Source organism: Entelurus aequoreus, linkage group LG15 (assembly GCF_033978785.1).
Source record: "Entelurus aequoreus isolate RoL-2023_Sb linkage group LG15, RoL_Eaeq_v1.1, whole genome shotgun sequence".
Taxonomy (NCBI): Eukaryota; Metazoa; Chordata; class Actinopteri; order Syngnathiformes; family Syngnathidae; genus Entelurus; species Entelurus aequoreus.
Genome location: NC_084745.1, coordinates 43757853 through 43779597, shown reverse-complemented (window position 1 = coordinate 43779597; position 21745 = coordinate 43757853). Strand labels below are relative to the sequence as shown.

Here is a 21745-nt window from a genome sequence, read left to right as displayed (position 1 = left end):
GTTAAATGTGTGTTGAACATGTGTTAAATTTATGTTAAATGTGTGTTAATCGCGCATTGAATGTGTTGAACATGTGTTAAATGTGTGTTGACTGAGTGTTAAATGTGTTTGTAAAACATGTGTTGGACATGTTTTGAACGTGGGTAGAATGTGTGTTGAATGTGTTAAATGTGTGTTAATTGCACGTTGAACCTGTTTTGAAGGTGTGTTGAACATGTGTTGAATATGTGTCTAAAATGTGTATTGAGCATGTTTTAAACATGTTTTGAATGTGTGTTAAATGTGGGTTAAATTTATGTTAAATGTGTGTTAATCTCGCGTTGAATGTGTTGGACATGTGTTAAAAGTGTGTTGACTGAGTGTTAAATGTGTTTGTAAAACATGTGTTGACATGTTTTGAACGTGGGTAAAATGTGTTGAACGTGTGTTAAATGTGTGTTAATTGCGCGTTGAACCTGTTTTGAAGGTGTGTTGAACATGTGTTGAATATGTGTGTAAAATGTGTAATGAGCGTGTGTTGAATATGTGTTGAAAATGTGTTAAATGTGTGTTGACTGAGTGTTAAATGTGTAAAACGTGTGTTGAACATGTTTAGAACGTGGGTAGAATGTGTTGAACGTGTGTTGAGTGTGTTAAATGTGTGTTAATTGCGCGTTGAATGTGTTGAACCTGTTTTGAAGGTGTGTTGAATATGTGTTGAAAATGTGTGTTAAATCTGTGTTAGTCGCACGTTGAATATGTTGAACCTGTTTTGAACATGTGTTAAATGTGTGTTGGGGTGTTGCGTACTTCATAGAATCCTCGGACTAAGGCTTCTGTCTGTTGGACCACTCCCCTCTCCACCCTCCACTTGGTCATTCGTTCAATGTAATCCTTTTTGTTCTTCTCAGTCACTTGAAGATGTGAGCCTCCGGACTTCAATTCCCGTTCTGTCACCTGGCAAGATAAGTGTTAGGAAAGTGAGCGCAGTTAAAATATTGTATTTTCTGTAAATATATTCTTCTCTGACCACACGTCTACTTTTTTTTATTTGAAACTAAATATAAAATCTGGATATGAGGACTTCTCTGTCAAACGAGAACGGCTCTTTTTAAACAGAAATTGATGTGTTGCCTTTCCGCTGTTCGTGCTTGAGGCAAGTAAATAATTGTTTCCTATCTGCCTTCTGGTCCATTTGCACTATCCACACACAAACAGACCTGGCCAAAGACCTCCTCATTGACAGTGAATGTGAGGTCCAGGATGTCTGTGATGTCGTTGTCCTTCATCCACTGCAAAGATTGATGGAACTCCTCATCCAGATACTCCAGATCAGAAAGGTCTGTTGGCCTGAAATATACACAAAGTCCACAAATATGATTCCCTTCCAGTTATGATGTGGCTTCCAACGACAATTTTTTTGCCTTTAGGGGTAAGCGAATCAATCCACAGTATCAATACCAAAGCTAGTATCGGCATTGGATCAATATGAGCGTGACGAGATTGACAGATTTTTCAGTTCTCTTTTCTATGTTCAAATGGGTCTAATATCAACCAAAAAACATGGACCTGTCACACCGCGGTGAGGGATGTCTTGTCTTGGTTTCTTCTGTCTTGTGAATTGCATGTTTTACTTTGAAAAGTAACTCCTCTCGTGTCAGATCACTTGCCCTTCCTTTTTTTTTCTTTTCTTTTTTTTAATGTATTTATTTATTTATTTTAATGTTTTTATGTTTTATTTATTTTATTCATTTATTTTTTATCGTGTTCTGTTTGTGTTGTGTTGTGTTTGCTCGGTTCTCGTATTATCTTTTAACCTGCCCATTGTACAGCACTTTGGCTACCCCTGTGGTAAATTTTAAATGTGCTTTATAAATAAAGTTGATTTGATTTGATTTGATTTTGTGTCATCAGTCTGATGTCATCCCTGACCCCTGATTGTTTCCACCTGTTTCCCATTACCCTCATGTGTTTTATAAGCCCACGCCTTCCCTTGTTCTGTGCCAGATTGTCTCGTGTATTCGTGCCTCTCTAGCACCCATGTCCATGCCTTGCCTCGTCTTTGTGTTTATTTTCCTTGATCCTGAATTCCTTCGTTGCTATTTTGAGTTTTCCTTTTTTCCTCCTCAGCAGAGTGATTTTTTGTTATTTAGTTTATTCAGCCGAAGTGGTGAGTTATCAGTTTTTTCTTTCATTCTTTCCTCAAATTTTTGAGTGACATTTTTTGTTAAACTTTATTAGATTAGATAAGTGTACAATTTTTCATAGCCATTGTTTCTTCCCCCTGTTGGAGCGTTTTTGTGTTAATAAATTTTATAGCATATACGGCGCCAATCATAGTTCGTCTTTGTTTTTGTGTTTTCCTCACTTTTGAAGTGATTTTTGGTTGTTCCTATTTTTTGGAACCTTTTTCGCCGACTAGTTTTTTGTTAAATAAATATTGTATTACCTTGACTCTGGAGGTGAAAGGGAGCTGTCAAAATAAAAGCCTGTCGAAGTATTCCCTACTTTGCATCTGAGTCCTATCCTTTTTACCAAGCCTGACAGTACCGGATTCAGCGCTCTGATACAAGCAGTCCTGCAGCGCGTTAACTGGCTGTACAGCTTTCCACTAGTACAGTAAATATATAAATGTCTTCCAATAAGCACACAAGGTTAGTATTTTCTTGTATTTTAGTCAAGTCATTTACAAAAGGTAACATGGTAGGCTATAGGCCTACATACGTAATAAATGTCCTTAATTGAACAATATTGCAGTCTTATTGTAAATATCACATTTGTCAATATAAACAAGTATCAAATAATAATACTTGATTATTACCTACACATACAAAGTCTCCAAGGCAGAACTCATTAGTAAGTATCTGATAACAAACATGTTTTCAGCTTTCAATGTACACTACCGTTCAAAAGTTTGGGGTCACATTGAAATGTCCTTATTTTTGAAGGAAAAGCACTGTACTTTTCAATGAAGATAACTTTAAACTAGTCTTAACTTTAAAGAAATACACTGTATACATTGCTAATGTGGTAAATGACTATTCTAGCTGCAAATGTCTGGTTTTTGGTGCAATATCTACATAGATGTATAGAGGCCCGTTTCCAGCAACTATCACTCCAGTGTTCTAATGGTACAATGTGTTTGCTCATTGGCTCAGAAGGCTAATTGATGATTAGTAAACCCTTGTGCAATCATGTTCACACATCTGAAAACAGTTTAGCTCGTTACAGAAGCTACAAAACTGACCTTCTTTTGAGCAGATTGAGTTTCTGGAGCATCACATTTGTGGGGTCAATTAAATGCTCAAAATGGCCAGAAAAAGAGAACTTTCATCTGAAACTCGACAGTCTATTCTTGTTCTTAGAAATGAAGACTATTCCACAAAATTGTTTGGGTGACCCCAAACTTTTGAACGGCAGTGTACATAGTCATGATTTTGACCAAATTATCCTGGCTAGTAGTTGTTGCCAAAAAACAACAACAAAAAAAACACTCCACTTTAACACAATGACAGCTTAAGTCCTTTCCAAACAAAATAGGTTAGTGTTTTTCATACCTACCATTGTTCTGTTTGACTAATGTTACTATATCAAGCCTTTAACTGTCCACACTACACAATAACAAAAGTATGTATGATTCCTGCCGATATCGTATCTGGACAATATAAGTATCGTATCAGAAATGAAAAACTTGTATCGGGACACCCCTAACCTGTATAGCTGGTAGTCCGACACTTGACTTCTTCCCAGAAGTGAAAACCAGTGGTGGTCGACCAAGCTAAGATGGCTGTTGTACAGCAAGAAGTGCGCAAACTATCTGAGTACAATCAAGGCTTAAATCTTCCTGCAAAAAGCAGATACGAACAAAAAAAATAAATCAAACACTGCAATCACATAGATTTCTATACTTTATAAAAAGATTTGTCGAGTGATGATATAGATTATGTCGGTCGCATTCCCAGACATTCTACATGACAAAACAGAATACAACTTGGAAAATTATGGAGGTCTGCAACTTCTTTGTGTGTGGCTGGGCCAAAGAAATTAGTATCAAAACTCTTTCGGATAAATATGCATCGTTTTTGCTCGGGTAAGGTTGCATTTTATTAACATTTCGCGTCTACTGCCATGTTTGTTGTTGATGCACACGTTGTTTACGAGTAGCGTGTTTTTCCCGTCTTTATCAAAATATAACAATAGATGTCAACATTGTGTATGTGCTGAAAGCTTCATTTATGATTGCTGCCTTTGGTAAAAACTTAACTATTTTAAGTCTTTCTTTTATTTAGACACGCAGAGTTGGTGCTTTTCGAAACACTCGTAGCAAAAATGTGTTTAACAAATAAAAAACAATATCAACATTAAAGCTGCAAGCAGCGATGGACGGGACCGACTTTGAGGGCTCATAAAATCCAAACCGGAGCAGTAATTATAACTCTTTCATCAACTTTTAATCAGAAGGGTTCAATCTCTCTCCTGTGCTAATTTGAAGCCAACACGACGAACGCGCTCAGAGGAGATAATGTTTGAAAAAAGGTGACTGTTTTTACTCAACTTTTGTTTTGAAGGGGGAATTGCAAACTTCCTGTTGATTTTTGCTGGGGGTTGTCAGTGTATGAAATATAGGTCTAAGTGAAACCTACATAGAGGTTTTTGTTTCATGTCTCTACGACATTCCTACTGGTAATTAGAGGCAGTTTTGTCTGTGTTTTCTTCCTAGGGGGCGCTAGAGCGCAATTTTGAGTTTTGTGGTTTGTTTTTTGATTAGATCGCAATTTTCGCCAGTCCTGATGTGTGTGTCCAATTTGGTGAGTTTTGAAACATGTTAAGGGGGTCAAATTACAGCTCAAAGAGGCAGCGGTATAATAATAAAACGCTAGAAATACAATAGGGTACTCTGTCCCAATGGGACATCGGTCCCTAATAAGACTTAAATGGGAAACAACCGTTAGAAGTATATCAAACAAACCTTTAACAAAGTTATCACCGCAAACTCATGCATTATTTGACTGGAGTGTGAGCTGCATGCTTTTCTCGTCGTCGTTTCCACAAATCCAGCACTTTTCCACCCTTTTTGATTACCTCTCGAGGAACTCTGAAGAATGGTTTATCCTTTCCGCGATTTGAAAGATTCGTACAGCCAAAAACAACACAAACTTAGGGCATTCTTTTCTTCGAGAAAGGCAAAATGGTGCCTAGTACCTATCGAGAACAGAGCTAGCTTGACCACCACCAGTATTTGCTGGGCAGGACGTGACGTCAGTAACATCCTAGCAATTAGTAAATTGTTTGCAAATTAGTGTGTTTTTAAAAATAATCTTTAATATATTTACAAAGGCAAAATCACAAACAAATGTAATGATTTAAAAAAGTTTAAGCAAACGTATTAGTATGCAGGACTGCCACTCTCTATACGTACATCACAACCTGTGCGTAGGGCTCTGCGATATCCGGGATCCTCACTAAAAAAGCGCATATGACAGGACGTTTCATATTAAAATTTTACCACAAACGTATACCTAGCCTGTGCCTGCTCTGTCACTGATAAGAATATAATGGCAAATTTCCCGAAACATTCACACTGTCTCCTGTTGGTCTTCTAAGCAGATGTACTGTCAGCCGGAGTTGTCTCAGGAAGGTTTGCAAGGTTTGTTTTCATGATGTAAAATCTATTATTTTACACCCAAAAAAATATTGAACAATTTATTTTTTATCAATTAATTTTAGTACAAAACATGCATCTAACGGAATTCAAGTTTGATTAGAAAAGCCTAACAATTGTTTCAGATGTATAATTGATTTTGATATTTGAGATCGGTAGTATTGGCCACCTTCTACTTCATATTGCAGTACTTGCTTCATATTTCAATGATGTCAAAGATTAATGTGTATGCTAATACGGTAAAATTACCTTAGGGGAACTATAGCCATACAGTCCAAACAATCTCAAAGCTCAAGAATGTCCTGTTTGAAGATGACCGATTATCCACATCATTGTTTACCGTTCTGAACCTTATTTAAACCAATGTTCAATAAACAAGGGGTCACTTCTTCTTCATCGTAAGCTTGGTCTAAGTGCGGCGATTGAATATTCCAAGACACTCACAGCCTGAGTAGGGCCTTGTAGAAAGGTCTGGTGAAGAAAGCGTCCAGGAGGTATTGATGAATCAGAGCCAGGCCCAGGATGCGCCCACTGAAACGGAACCTAAGCAAACACAAGACCATCAATATGCCAATGCCCTGACATTGCCATGTGAACCAACGCAATAAAAATGACAAACTTTACACTAGTAATTAAAAACACTAACTTTGACTTATTGTTGCTCCTTAAATTAAACTAGAGGGCGCTTAACAGAGTAAAATACTTTAGTATCTGCCGTAATTTGAAGTCACATGTCACACCAGGGTGTGTGCAGGTCAACATTTAGTTTTACGCTCAACAGTCCTTCATTCTTCACTGCACTTTATTTTGTAATATTGCCAATCATTCATAATCTCTGTGTGAGACAAGCACACATATGTTTTTCTCTATTTTGTGTATTCTAAATAACAACAAAAAAAACGCTATCAAGAGGTGGCTAACAATGTAGCTAACAGGAGACATCCATTACGCTTATAAAGCCCTCTAAAAAAACATCCAAAAACTTAATTTACATGTTGTGTGCCCAAGATTGTGATTGATACTTTATACTTGGGGTTGTGAATGATGGGCAAAATCCCGAAAAAAAGTGCAGTTCCCCTTTAATGGCCATTAAATGCTATACATACACACACATACATACTAACTGACTTTGCATCACTAAGACAAGAGGAGATCTGCCTCACCCTTGATTACAGGAATCTCATGTTAGGTATACAACTAGGCCAGGGGTCGGCAACCTGCAGCTCGAAAGTGCCACCCTAGTGGCTCCCTGGAGCGCCTTAAAAAATATATCAAAATGGAAAAAGGTGGGGGAAAAAGTATATTTTTTGTTTTAATGTGGTTTCCCGAGGAGGACAAACCTTCCTAATTGTTAGAAATCCCACTGTTTATGTTATACATGCTTCCCTGATGAGAGTATTTGGCAAGCACCGTTTTGTCCCACTAATTTGGGCGGTCTTTTAACTCACCGTAGTTTGTTTACATGTAAGACTTTCTCCGACGCTGCCACAGAAAGACGTGTTTTATGCCACTCCTTTGCCTCATTTTGTCCACCAAATGTTTTATGCTGTGCGAGAATGCACAAATGTGAGCTTTGTTGATGTTATTGACTTGTTGGAGTGCTAATCAGGAATATTTGGTCAGTGCGCGACTGCAATCTAATCAATGCTAACATGCTGTTTAGGCTAGCTGTATGTAGATATTGCATCATTATGCGTCGTTTGTAGGTATATTTGAGCTCATTTAATTTCCTCTACTTATGTCCTGTGTGTAAATAATTTATATTTGCATGTCTGAAAAACATTTGATTTACCGTTTTTTCCGGGCTATAGAACGCACTGGTAAATAGGTCGCAGGGTTCAAAGCGTAGGAAAAAAGTAGCGACTTATAGTCCGTAATTTAGGGTAAATAAAATAGGTTCATAGTAATAATATTTCTATCACATATATGAAACAGGGCAACACAGGGGTTAGTGCATGTGCCTCACAATACGAAGGTCCTGAGTTCAACCTCGGGCTCGGGATCTTTCTGTGTGGAGTTTGCATGTTCTCCCCGTGACTGCGTGGGTTCTCTCCGGGTACTCCGGCTTCCTCCCACCTCCAAAGACATGCACCTGGGGATAGGTTGATTGGCAACACTAAATTGTCCCTAGTGTGTGAATGTGAGTGTGAATGTTGTCTGTCTATCTGTGTTGGCTCTGTGGTGAGGTGGCGACTTGTCCAGGGTGTACACTGCCTTCCGCCCAAATGCAGCTGAGATAGGCTCCAGCACCCCCCGCGACCCCGAAAGGGACAAGCGGTAGAAAATGGATGGATGTCTCATGACACATTATTTGTATGTAATATTGGCTGCATTTTTGGTAGTTGTTTGTGTGCCGTTATAGACCACAATAAACATTACCAAGCTTGCAAAGATTGTAATAAATCCACTAGAAGAAGACAGACTGCCGTTTCCTTTAACCTGGACATACACATCTATACCTTTGGCCATTCTAAGCCAGTAACTTCCAGGAGTTATCTCATCCTCTGAGAAGCCTCCGTTACACAAAAAAAATCCAAAGTTGTACAAATGTGTAGAAATGTATTACAGTTCAACATTTATGTCAACGAAGAATGGCATCAGCCTGCGACACAGTCATTTTGATAGTAGGCTAATTTAGCTCATATAGACACATCGTGTGTTGCCTTTATTATAAGAGTTATATAAGGCTTTTAATTTTTTGCAGATTTGTTTTTTGTATTTTTGATCCAATATGGCTCTTTCAACATTTTGGGTTGCCGACTGCTGAACTAGGCCCTAAACTCCACGTGGCTTCAACGTCAAAGTTATGTTGTCTTTGTCAGAATCTGGTGGACCAAAAGTTATGTATGAATCCTCCCAGTCTTTCTTAAACTATCACACGTCCCTGTCGTCCTCCATCCCGGGAGGAGGAGACCGGTCAAGACACAACTCAACAAAACAACACTATTTAGTAGGGTTGCTTTAGAATAGTAGACTATTCCATTTGTCATAGTCTGATCCGACTATCAACCTCAATCAATGAATCAAAGTTTACTTATATAGCCCTTAAAGGCCTACTGAAACCCACTACTACCGACCACGCAATCTGATAGTTTATATATCAATGATGAAATCTTAACATTGCAACACATGCCAATACGGCCGGGTTAACTTATAAAGTGCAATTTCAAATTTCCCGCTAAACTTCCGGTTGAAAACGTCTATGTATGATGACGTTTGCGCGTGACGTCAATGGTTGAAACGGAAGTATTCGGACACATTGTATCACAATACAAAAAGCTCTGTTTTCATCGCAAAATTCCACAGTATTCTGGACATCTGTGTTGGTGAATCTTTTGCAATTTGTTTAATGAACAATGGAGACTGCAAAGAAGAAAGCTGTAGGTGGGATCGGTGTATTAGCGGCTGGCTGCAGCAACACAACCAGGAAGACTTTGAGCTGGGTAGCAGACGCGCTATCCGACGCTAGCCGCCGACCGCATCGATGATCGGGTGAAGTCCTTCGTCGCGCCGTCGATCGCTGAAACGCAAGTGAGCACGGGTGTTGATGAGCAGATGAGGGCTGGCGTAGGTGGAGGGCTAATGTTTTTATCATAGCTCTGACAAGGTCCCGTAGCTAAGTTAGCTTCAATGGCGTCGTTAGCAACAGCATTGCTAGGCTTCGACAGGCGGCACAGCATTAACCGTGTGGTTACAGGTCCAACGTTTGGTTCGGTGTCTCTTGATAGTAGTATTGTTGATCTTCTGTCTATCCTTCCAGTCAGGGACTTATTTCTTTTGTTTCTATCTGCATTTAAGCATGATGCTATCACGTTAGCTCCGTAGCTAAAGTGCTTCACCGATGTATTGTCGTGGAGATAAAAGTCACTGTGAATGTCCATTTCGCGTTCTCGACTCTCATTTTCAAGAGGATATAGTATCTGAGGTGGTTTGAAATACAAATCCGTGATCCACAATAGAAAAAGGAGAAAGTGTGGAATCCAATGAGCCCTTGTACCTAAGTTACGGTCAGAGCGAAAAAAGATACGTCCTGCACTGCACTCTAGTCCTTCACTCTCACGTTCCTCATCCACAAATCTTTCATCCTCGCTCAAATTAATGGGGTAATCGTCGCTTTCTCGGTCCGAATCGCTCTCGCTGCTGGTGTAAACAATGGGGAAATGTGAGGAGCCCTTCAACCTGCGACGTCACGCTACTTCCGGTATAGGCAAGGCTTTTTTTATCAGCGACCAAAAGTTGAGAACTTTATCGTCGATGTTCTCTACTAAATCCTTTCAGCAAAAATATGGCAATATCGTGAAATGATCAAGTATGACACATAGAATGGATCTGCTATCCCCGTTTAAATAAAAAAAAAAAATTTCAGTAGGCCTTTAATCACAACCTCACATAACCTAATTGTCGGACATTGATCCCCATTAGCAGTGCTCTTAAAAAACAACAACATAGGATGCCTATAGTCTATGATCAGTCGAAATCTAATGAATTAGATTCAAAGATAGCCCGACTAGGTAGCATAAGGTTGAAAAATTCATTAAAACTAATTATTATAAATTAATCAAAGGCTTATGTAAACAGTGCAGATTGCGGAGTTAATATATATTTGTTTTGAACCACGTAACTGATATCCTGCATTAATGTATTTTCTTCAGAAATTATACTTTCCATGAATATTTAATACTGCTAAGTCCCCAAAGTTGAGTACTCCGATTTCATTTAAGATTCCTCTGTAAAATATAAAAAAAAATTGTTAATTAGAAAAAATAAGTCGATGATTTTTTTAAGTTTAGACCGTTACAAATATATGAACAGTCAATAGTTTTTATGACGGGGTTATTCTAACACAGAGATACAGAATGTCAAACATTAAATACAATAATTAGCATGTGCTTGAGTGAAATAAGTGTTTGATACAAAAATAAAAGCTGACTTGGTAGTTGGTGGAAAAAAACATGTCATTGACTGTATGTGTACATACTTGTATTTGTCTTGTTGATAAATCAACTTACCATTCCAGATGGTTCTCCACAAATGCAGACATGGGGCTGATTTGAACAGTGTAGGTATCATTTGCTGAGTACTCAAATAGTCCATAGTATGGATTAAACAATTCCTGAGACAAAAGGAAGAAAAACTCTCTGGACGGTCCACTGTAATCTAGCCTGAAAAGACAAAAAAAATCAAGAAATGTGTATTACTCCATATGGACACACCATCTTATTAAAACATACAGTAAATATATGGTGTCATACTCTAATTTTCTGTGACACAAAGGTCAGTGTTAGCTAACACCAATAGATGGAAGAGTGCCCCTACCTATGTAGACTACGGTAGTTATGCAGCCATTTAAAAGATACAAGCTAATAAGACAAATCATAGAAATTAGTTAGGTATGCACGATGCTTGTGCTGCTAAGGTGAGACCTAGCATTAATAGTGGTGACCGCCGCAAACGTAAAGCCACAGAAGTGATGAGAAAGTGTTTGATAAGAGGCAACAGTTTCAGAGAAAATACTTTAGTTCAGTGGTTCTTAACCTTGTTGGAGGTACCAAACCCCACCAGTTCCATATGCGCATTCACCGAACCCTTCTTTAGTGAAAAATAAAATGTTATTTTTTCAACACAAGACAAAATGATATGTTTTTTTACTGGTGCACAAAATGAACCGTGCATGAACATGACCTTGTTCAAAGAACAAAACCAACACAGTGCATGAACTCACAACAAATTACACACCTGAAAATCAGATGGAAAATTAGAAGGAACATTGTTTGGGGGTATCCATAATATTCTATAGGGAGAAGGTTTTATTTACATGACGAGTCGGGTGTGTCTTGACCTCCGCGGCAGAGGCTCCGCCGAACCCCTGAGGCCGACTCACCGAACCAATAGGGTTCGATCGAACCCAGGTTAAGAACCACTGCTTTAGTTAGTTGCCATTTATGAATTCTTAGAGGGAAAATGCACTTTATCATTACAACCTTGATTTCTACAATTTAATGTTGCCTTTCGCAGGGACGTATTGCACTATTTTAAAACAGCTAGGGGAAAAATATAATTTTATTTTTGTAAATAAGAGATGTGATTCCATTTGTTTTGGTGTTGCTGACTGCAATGCTGAATCGTATTGGCCTAGTTCTGATGACCTCATTTTATGAATGTTTTTTTTATTTTATGAAATCATGTTTAAAAAATATATATTTTATGAAATCATTCAGAATGTTTGAGTTGCTTGTTCATCAATGAAATAATTGAAGTTAAAATATCAATAAATTCAAACTTCTTTTTGCTCTACACGATGATTGTAATTGTTTGCATGGATCAGAATCATAGTAGGAAGTGTATTTGTACTCAAATTATATTAAGTAAATAATTATTAGATGGCGCTATTCTATTAATTAAAAAAGATTTGTATATTATTTGGTAGAATGTACACTTTTGGGCAAAAGTGTGAAAACTGTTAAGTTAATTACTTCTCACAAAATGTTGTGAAAATATATGTACATAAATGGCGGTTATTGTTATCTGTTGTAAAGGTCTGGAAATTATTTGTATCGGTTCATATTTCTATTATCGTGAATCCCTAATAATAATGTGATCGCTAGCGAGGATGAGCAAATGCTCATGTGCCAATTCTTAAGAAAACCCCCCAAAAAACTCTTGTAGCGGTCCAAAAGTAATTTGCGGCAGACTACCCAAAAATAAATTAATGTATGGGAAACCCTTTTATGTGTGTGTTGTGTGTATGTCTTACCCTTCCTCCCCCAAGAAAGTGACATAAAGCTTGTTCCTTTGTAACTCTTTACGAGAATACGCCATCACTTGATTGAAGGTGCCTTCTAGCAGGTGTTCTCGCCTTATCAACAGCCTGTAAGAACCCAAATAAGATATTTTTTAGGACACAGAGAAAGCATTTTTCCAATGGCCCGCCAACAGCGACTGATACATCTCTGCATATTTGTAGCTGGGCATTTGCGACCACGCAGACTTGCAATCAACTAAAAAAATAACACCATTATTTTTATGTCCGTTTTCTTTGAAAAATATTTCATTCAGTCCAAGTCAGAAATGTTAAAATACACGCAAAAAATATATATTTTTAACAGCAAACAGTGGCTACCTTGTTCTTAATGACGTTGGTGTGAACGTAGCATAAGGTAAAAAACAAACAAAATCCATATATTTTGTTATGGTTTGAAAATGAAAAATATAAAAATGGCTCTTGCATGCTTTAATTTTTTCGTGTGCGGCCCTCAGTTGAAAAAGTTTGGACACCCCTGGTCTACAAGTAGAAGGATTGATACAACTTAGGGATGTAACGATAAACGACATCACTGAGAAACCTGCATGACCAGAAGTGAAGCGCACAACACCCGTTTTACCTTTATTGTTAAACTGTAAAATCTTTACAAATAAAAACGGGGGATAAACTTATTTTGCCAATACTCTCCACTTGTCTGCGCCTTTCAGCCATAGATGTGAACGAGCCTGAAGTTCGCTTCCGATTGAAATGGTGAGCGAGATGGCCGATACCAGACTGATACTTCCATCCATCCATCTTCAACCACCTATCTGGAATCAGGTCGCGGGGACAACAGCTCCAGCAGAGACCCCCAGACTTCCCTCTCCAGAGCAACATTAGCAACTTCCTTATGGGGGATCCCGAAGCGTTCTCAGGCCAGAGAGGAGATGTAATCGCCATCTGGTCCTTGGCCTGCCCTGGGGTCTCCTCCCAGTGGGACGTGCAACGAGGACCTCCGTAGGGAGACGCTCGTGAGGCATCCGCACGAGATGCCCGAACCACCTGAGCTGGCGCCTTTCCAAGAGGAGGAGCAGCGGCTCTACTCCGAGTCTCTCTCGGGTGACTCAACTTCTCACCCTATCTCTAAGGGAGATGCCAGCCACCCTTCTGAGGAAACTCATTTCGGCCGCTTGAATCCGCGATCTTATTCTTTCGGTCATGACCCACACTGCATGACCATAGGTGAGAGTAGGAATGTAGATAGCTCGGCAGACCGAGAGCTTTGCCTTCTGGCTCAGCTCTCGTTTTGTCACAACAGTGTGGCAGAGAGACTGCAATACTGCCCAAGCTGCTCCAATTCTGGCTGATTTCCTTCTCCATCTTTCCCTCACTCGTGAACAAGACCCCGAGATACTTAAACTCCTCCACCTGGGACAGAGTCTCGTTCTCTACCTGGACTGTAGAAACCATCCTGTTTCCTGCTGGGAACCATGGCCTCAGATTTGGAGATGCTGAACCTCATTCCAGGCGCTGAACACTCGGTTGCGAACCGATCTTTACTTTTTACTTGAAATGTCATAATCATTGAATAATTATGTCACTAATTTAGGGCAAAATAACAACAAAAAACAACATTGTTTTCAAGTCAATGACAAGGCAATATTTCTATTCCATAATACTCTGATCAATCACATGTCTCTTTTCATGCAGTGACTGTTGCTGTCTACACAGCCCACTGGAGTGCTAGAATCCAATCAGGTAAGTTAAATGTTGCTTAACGCTTTTCTACAATTTTATTATGACACTTTTGATACAGCCAGAAATGAGCTCATAAGTTTGATAGTTGGGTCAACTATTCGGGAGCTCTCTGCGGTGCAGGGTGGAAAAAAATGTTAAATGTGTCTTTATTTCATTTTCACAAATAGAATAAAGATTTCACAAATCGCAAATTGTGATTTTTTTTTTAATCTTCAGGGTCTGTGGGATAAACTAGTCCAGATTTCAGAATTTTACGTTTTTAATCTGGACCTGAACTAATGTGGTGTACAAGGTGAAAAAAGGGTTAAATGTGACTGTATTTAATTTTCACAAATAGGTGACAACATTTATATTCATAATTTTGTTACATTGATTTTTTGTTGCTATTTTGCACTACAAAATTATTTAACGACCATGGCATTTCAAGTAAAAATTATCAGTCTGGAATCGACTCTCAGTATCGCCCACCATTCGAATCTTAAGATAACTTCAGCTTTGTTTACATCACCGGCTGCTGGGCACTGACTAGTGGTGGGTATGGTGGGTTAAAAAAACAGCCGAATCGAGGGTTCCTGCTTCATGACACATAATTTTTTTTACATACACACAAATCCATCACAGACAAAGAACGCGGAAATGCGGATCTGAATAAAGACACGCGCGCACACACACACAGATTAAAATACACCATACTTGCCAACCCTCCCGTTTTTAGCGGGAGAATCCCGGTATTCAGCGCCTCTCCCGACAACCTCCCTTTTCCCGACAAACTCCCGGTATTCAGCCGGAGCTGGAGGCCACGCCCCCTCCAGCTCAATGCGGACCAGCTTGCCTGCCCAATGACGTCATAACATCTACGGCTTTTAGAGAGTAGAGTGCACAACAAGCAGAGAGAGTTCTTGGTTTCTTATGCGGGTTTATTGTTAGGCAGTTTCATTAACGTCCTCCCAGCGCGGTAACAACACACAACAACAGCAGTCACGTTTAGTCTACCGTAAAGCAGTTCGTCTGCCGTAAACAGCAATGTTGTGACACTCTTAAACAGGACAATACTGCCACCTACTGGATAGCCTGCAGAACACTGAAATTCAAGTATGTCTTTTATTTATATGTATAATAAAATTAAAAAAATATATATATATAGCTAGAATTCACTGAAAGTCAAGTATTTCATACATATATATATATATATATATATTATATATATATGTGAAATACTTGATTTGGTGAATTCTAGCCGTAAATATACTCTCCTCTTAACCACACCCTTGGCCACGCCCCAACCACGCCCCCCGCCCCAAACACGCCCCCCCCCACCCCGACCACGCCACCCCCCGCCCCCCCCCACCTCCCGATATTGGAGGTCTCAAGGTTGGCAAGTATGAAATACACATTTGCAAATTGTTTTGCTACAATACTTCCATATTGATAGCCTGAACAAATAACTCAAGGACTTTTTCAGGCTTTTTAGCCAAAGAAACCTGGAGTTTGAACTCAATATATGTGCTTTTACATTAAAATGTTAAATCTGTACCCAGCCTTACTTGATCTTGCCTGGTCCTTGGCCATAGCCCTTTGCTTCCAGTTTTCTGTAGAAGTTTCTGAGTTTGGCCTCAAAGTCTCTGCGATAAGGTGCAGGCGCCCTGGCTCTTTGCAAACCTACACAAAGACAGAACACATTCACTCAAAAAGAAACATTTATATACAGACTTTTTACCCAAGGCAACGTTCATCAGAAATCAGGAAAATGTCATGATGTTGTTATTCCCATGGCTAGTGATGTTACAAAAGCTAACGTTTAGTGTTTGTAATTGAAAATAAAAATCCTTTGTGTGACATTATCTCCCGTTTTTAGACCTTATTTAGCGACAGAAATATGTTTGGTTAATTTAATTTTGAGCAGCGGTAAACACGCAGGCATATTGCCTTACAATGCACACAGGCGATTCAAAATACATTCCTGATGATTTCCGTGTGAGTGTGAACTCATTTGAAAGATAGTGGACACGTCGATAATACATCTCGATGTCGTTAGACAAAATATACCTTTCCCACAGCAAGTTTTCACATAGGAAACAATGTAAGTACAAAACAATCTTGTATTAAGTCCGTTCCTCCAGGATTTTGCAGGCTTTTTTTGTGATTGTTGCAGCCTAAAACAAAGCTTTTTCATAAAGTTGTAGCATAAGTCGCAATGTTTTAAGGCAGGGTATCCAAACCCCGGCCCATGGGCCAAATGCGGTCCACCGGATTCTTTCATTTGACCGGCGAGACGACGGTACAAGATCAATTTCAATAAGCAACCTTGCCAAGCGGGGTGTTTTCAAAAATAAATTGAAATACCAGTGACCATGATGTGTGCTGCCTTGATTTCACAAGCACAACCTTACCTATATGACCCAATCCAAACAACCTTTCCTAGTCATGGTGCAAAAAAATTCAACCAGCCCAAAAAGTCAACACACGGTCACACATAATACAACCTGCTCACCGAACTTTGTGGATTTTACAAAACACGTCCCATCACCATAAAAAATGTGCAATTACAACATTCAAATCCATTGCAAGGAAAGATGGGAAAAATGCAAAACACTCTCATCACTTATCCATGTTTGACTTTTAGCTGCTTGATTTTTTTGATGGATTACAAAGAGGTTGTCACATAAGTAAACAAGGTAGGAATAAAAGTTTTACATACCTCTTAGTATTTAATTATATATAAATGATATTCTCTCTCTCTCTCTCACACACACACACACACACACACACACACACACACACACACACACACACACACACACACACATGAAAAACGCATGCACACACACACACGCACACACACACACACACACACACACACATGAAAAACGCACGCACGCACACACACACACACACACACACACACACACACACACACACACACACACACACACACACACACACACACACACACACACACACACACACACACACACACACGCACACACGCACACACGCACACACTCCAAATTTTGGACACCCCTGTTTAAAGGCTTATTTTTTTCAATAACCTTGAATCAACTTGAGATTTTATGCATTTGTTGCCAGTGTTTTAAGTCTTCCTTTTAATCTCATTAAGCACAGAATTTTAACAAAAATTAAAAAACAAATACTGTATTGATGTTTTACTCGTTTCATACCAAATACTTAAAAGTAGACACTAAATGGCAGTAAAAGAGCTAGAAATATTTGTGGCGTACCCCAGGGATCAATACTGGGACCAAAATTGCTTAACCTCGATATAAACAACATTTGTAAAGTTGCAAAAAACTTACAGTTAGTACTGTTTGCGGATAACACACCTGACTTCTGTTCAGTAGAGAACACACAGAAGCTAATACAAATAACAGAAGAAATTAACAAGTTAAAGAGATGGTTCAACAAAATCAGAATGTCCTTGAATCTCAATAAAACTAAAATAATTGTTACTCTGTAACAGTAGAGGAGAAAGCCAAAATCAAATACACAGACGGAGTAAACATTGAAAGAGAAAAAAATCGAATTTTAAGGTGTTATAATGGATGAGAATTAACTGGAAATCTCATGTAAAAAGTATACCACAAAGGGTGGCAAGAAACATTTCTATAATTAACAAAGCAAAATATGTCACTAGACTAAAAATGACTCCATATTGTCTACTGCTCGCTAGGGCTGGGCAATATATTGAGTTTGTAAGATATATCGATATATTTTTAAACAAGATATGAATTAAGATTAAAATATTGTAATATCGATATAATTTTTTTCACGTTAAAATGACCAAACACCGCTTATTTGTTGTGTTCCTTGTTCTTCCCCGCTTCCCACTCGCTACTAAAACTCCTCCCCTTCCTCCTTCCAAGACATGCTTGCACGTATAAGAACATCCATGATTGGTTGGTTGTTTACTATGATGAGTCACAATTGGTTGATATTAGGGCAAAACATTAAGGACAGGCCAATCAGAGGCAAGATAGGGCGGGTCATCGAACCAGGAAGGGAAATCACAACAGACATCCCAAATGAAGACGAGAGAGTCGGAGAAGAGAAGAAGGAATTTTCAAGCGGGCGATTTATATATTAAAAAAATAGTGGAAAATGGCAGAGGGATTCTCTTTAGATTTTTCTTTTAGCGATGTAGACGACGTCCAGGAAACCTACAATGCGTCTACTTGGCCACATTTGGACAAATGTATGCGTCTGGATAAAACATTCATTTGAGTTGTTTACCATGTAAGCCCAAATCAAATCTGTTCTCGAGTTTGGCACGACAAATGCTGCCAAAAATGTATGCTGAAGTGAGGAAAATAATAGCCACACAATTAAGTCAAGTCACTTACTTGGCGCTGAGCAGAACCGTACGTGTGTGACAGTCCATTACATCATCGACTGGGAATTAAAAAGTGCCTGCCTGCAAATGTATTTTTTATCTGAGTTTGATACCTTTTATATTCGCACAGCTATGTTATTTATTTTACTTAAAAATAATATTTTTCTATTTTATTTATGTTATGTAATTCTGTGCTACTAAAACAGTTTATTTTCTGTGCTGTTAATACCTATCTTGACTAACTGGGTTAATAAAAGTGCCACTGACTGTTTACAGCAGTGTTATTCAACCTTTTCTAAGCCAAGGCACACTTTTTTCATTGAAAAAATTCTGAGGCACACACACTCAGTAGCCGATATTGACAATAAAAAGTTGTTCTCGCAACTATTGGATATGAATTCAAACCATGACCAAGCATGCATCTCTATAGCTCTTGTCTCAAAGTAGGTGTACTGTCACGACCTGTCACATCACGCCGTGACTTATTTTGAGGTTTTTGGTGTTTTCCTATGTGTAGTGTTTTAGTTCTTGTCTTGCGCTCCTATTTTGGTGGCTTTTCCTCTTTTGTTGGTATTTTTCTGTAGGAGTTTCATGTCTTCCTTGAACGCTGTTCCCGCACCTGCTTTGTTTCCGCAATCAAGACTATTTAAGTTGTGCGGACGCTATCCTTCTTTGTGGCGACATTGTTGATTGTCATGTCATGTACGGATGTACTTTGTGGACGTCGTCTGCTCCACACGCTGTAAGTCTTTGCTGTCGTCCAACATTCTGTTTTTGTTTACTTTGCAGCCAGTTCAGTTTTAGTTTAGTTTTGCATAGCCATCCCTAAGCTTTAATGCCTTTTCTAAGCGGCACTCGCCTTTTGTTTATTTTTGGTTTAAGTGTTAGATACCTTTTTACCTACACGCTGCCTCCCGCATACTGTGATCATGACAAACCATGTTCCCGACATCTACAGAGAAATTAGCTATCTGCTGCCACCTACTGATATGGAAGAGTATTACACGGTTACTCTGCCGAGCTCTAGACAGCACAGACACTCAACTACGGCACATTTGCGGATTATAATTACTGGTTTGCAAAAAATATTTTTAAATCAATTAGGTGAAATTGCATAATCTCCCACGGCACACCAGACTGTATCTCACGGCACACTTGTGTGCCGCGGCACAGTGGTTGAAAAACACTGGTTTACATTACAGTTGTCATTCACTTCAATTTCAGTGAATCTCGCTCAAAAATAAATATCTTAAAAATATCTCGAGATATATATCGGATATTGAGTTGTAGTAAAAATATATCGAGATATACTTTTTCGTCCATATCGCCCAGCTCTACTGCTCGCTCGTGTTACCATATCTGAGTTATTGTGTAGAAATATGGGGAAAATAACTAAAGTACACTTCACTCGACGTGTTACAAAAAAGGACAGATAGAATAATGCATAATGTTGGATATAAAGAATGAATGAATGATTCAGTTTGAGTATGTCAGTCAGTCCATATCATAAATGTAGTACATAATATACTGTACATACATATGTCCAGAGAACAATCTTGTGCTCAATAACAATATTATTTAACAAAAAAAACCTCTCTCAAAAGGGTCATGGGAAGAAGATAAACTTTTTGAATCCCACCTCTTTTCCATCGTTAAACTTTAATAACATCCGGTTTCCTCTGAACTGCATTTTATCACATTTATCTGGATTTACATAACTTGATTTGCTTAGATTAATGTGTTACAATAACTCTTTACATAATAAAGTACATTCTTACTCACATTCAAAACAAGCCGAGAGCTCTCTATACTGGACAAAAATACTAGATTTGTACAATTTCTTAAAATGCTCAATGTTTGAACAATGTTGGAGCTCGTCACTCAGACTGTTCCTTAATTTCACCCCACAGACTGAGACACAAAAACTTTTCCTTGTGGTGAGTGCGAAAGCGTGTTTTTTATTTTGCTGTTCCTCTGAGGTTGTACCATACATCTCTTTCTATGAGTAAGCTTTGACTATTTGCAGGGAATTGATAACTTCTTGCTATAAAAATGTCTAATATTTTACAAAATCAGGAAATTTTTAACAGTTTTGACCTTAAAAATAAGCTATTAGTGTGCTCCCTGAACCCCACATTATGGATGATTCTAACTGCCCGTTTTTGTAAGATTGTTAAGGGATGGATGTTGGTTTTATAATTATTTCCCCAAACTTCTGTACAATAACTCAAGTAAGGATAAATGAGTGAATAGTATAGTTGCTAGAAGGATTTTCCATCTAGGTCTTGTCGTGCTTTTGCCAGCACTCCAATGCTTCTTGATAATTTCAAATTAATGTATTTAATATGTGCTTTACAATTACATTTTTCATCAATATAACATACAAATTAAGGCTGGGCGATATGGCTGAAAACTGTATCACAACATATGCTTTTTATATTGATCGATATCAATTATTGATATATCTTATGACTTATTTAAGCCTACAAATAAATACAGTAATACAATTTCCAACTTACCAAGGGTGCTATTTATCAGTGGAAACGGTGTCTGGAAGGCAGGTAGGATAAGCGTAGCTAAGGTGGTACAATAAATGCTGTCGATTTGAAGTTTGTTTTGGACACTAGATGGCAGTTGTGTACAAGCTATTGAACACTACACAGTGTAGTCTGGGAAGCAACTAATTAAACAAGACACATTGGAAGTGTCAGGATGTCAGGATGTTGCCCGCACCGTCTGCATTAAAACCACCAAAACTGAAGACAAGTTTCTGTTATTGAGTTGATATATCAAGATATCACAGTTTCTCTTCTCACTCCATGCAGAGAATCCACACTGCCACAGCAAGACAGAAAGACAGCGCAGCCTAGCTTGGTTGTTGATACGGTTACGTGATTGGCTGTTAGCGTGTCCCTCCCATTGCTCAGTGACACTTCCTGTTTCCTGGGTTCCCACAGCGCGAGTGACTTCATGCAACGAATCTTGCTTCATAATTTGTTTTCTTCCGACTAAAAAAATAGAAATATATATAGAATGTTTTATCGAACACATTTTATATTGATATTATGTGTCTATCGCAATATATATTGATATCGTTTTATTGGCCCAGCCCCACTACAAATACTTTATTTATTGAATCAAAAATATTGAAATTCAGTGACTTGGTGCATTTGCAAACAGCTCAAATTATGTACAAAACAAACTCTAACCTGCTAGCCAAGAATGTACACCAATTCTTCTCAACAAAAGCGTAGAA

At 38.5% G+C, this 21745-nt stretch overlaps 1 protein-coding gene across 3 annotated transcripts in view; it reads right to left on the bottom strand.

Annotated features, from left to right (window-relative positions):
• The window catches only part of LOC133630166 (E3 ubiquitin-protein ligase HECW1), a 158230-nt gene that overhangs the window by 18855 nt on the left and 117630 nt on the right, over positions 1 to 21745 (bottom strand). For all 3 annotated transcript variants that reach the window (XR_009821201.1, XM_062021564.1, XM_062021565.1), the window contains 6 exons: positions 15686 to 15800; positions 12396 to 12509; positions 10651 to 10803; positions 6086 to 6184; positions 1200 to 1329; positions 790 to 936 (listed from right to left, as the gene is read on the bottom strand). Coding sequence is in view for 2 of the 3 variants with exons in the window: in XM_062021564.1 (XP_061877548.1) it covers positions 790 to 936; positions 1200 to 1329; positions 6086 to 6184; positions 10651 to 10803; positions 12396 to 12509; positions 15686 to 15800 (758 nt within the window). In the remaining variant the exon portion in view is untranslated. The remainder of the gene's footprint in view (positions 1 to 789; positions 937 to 1199; positions 1330 to 6085; positions 6185 to 10650; positions 10804 to 12395; positions 12510 to 15685; positions 15801 to 21745) is intronic.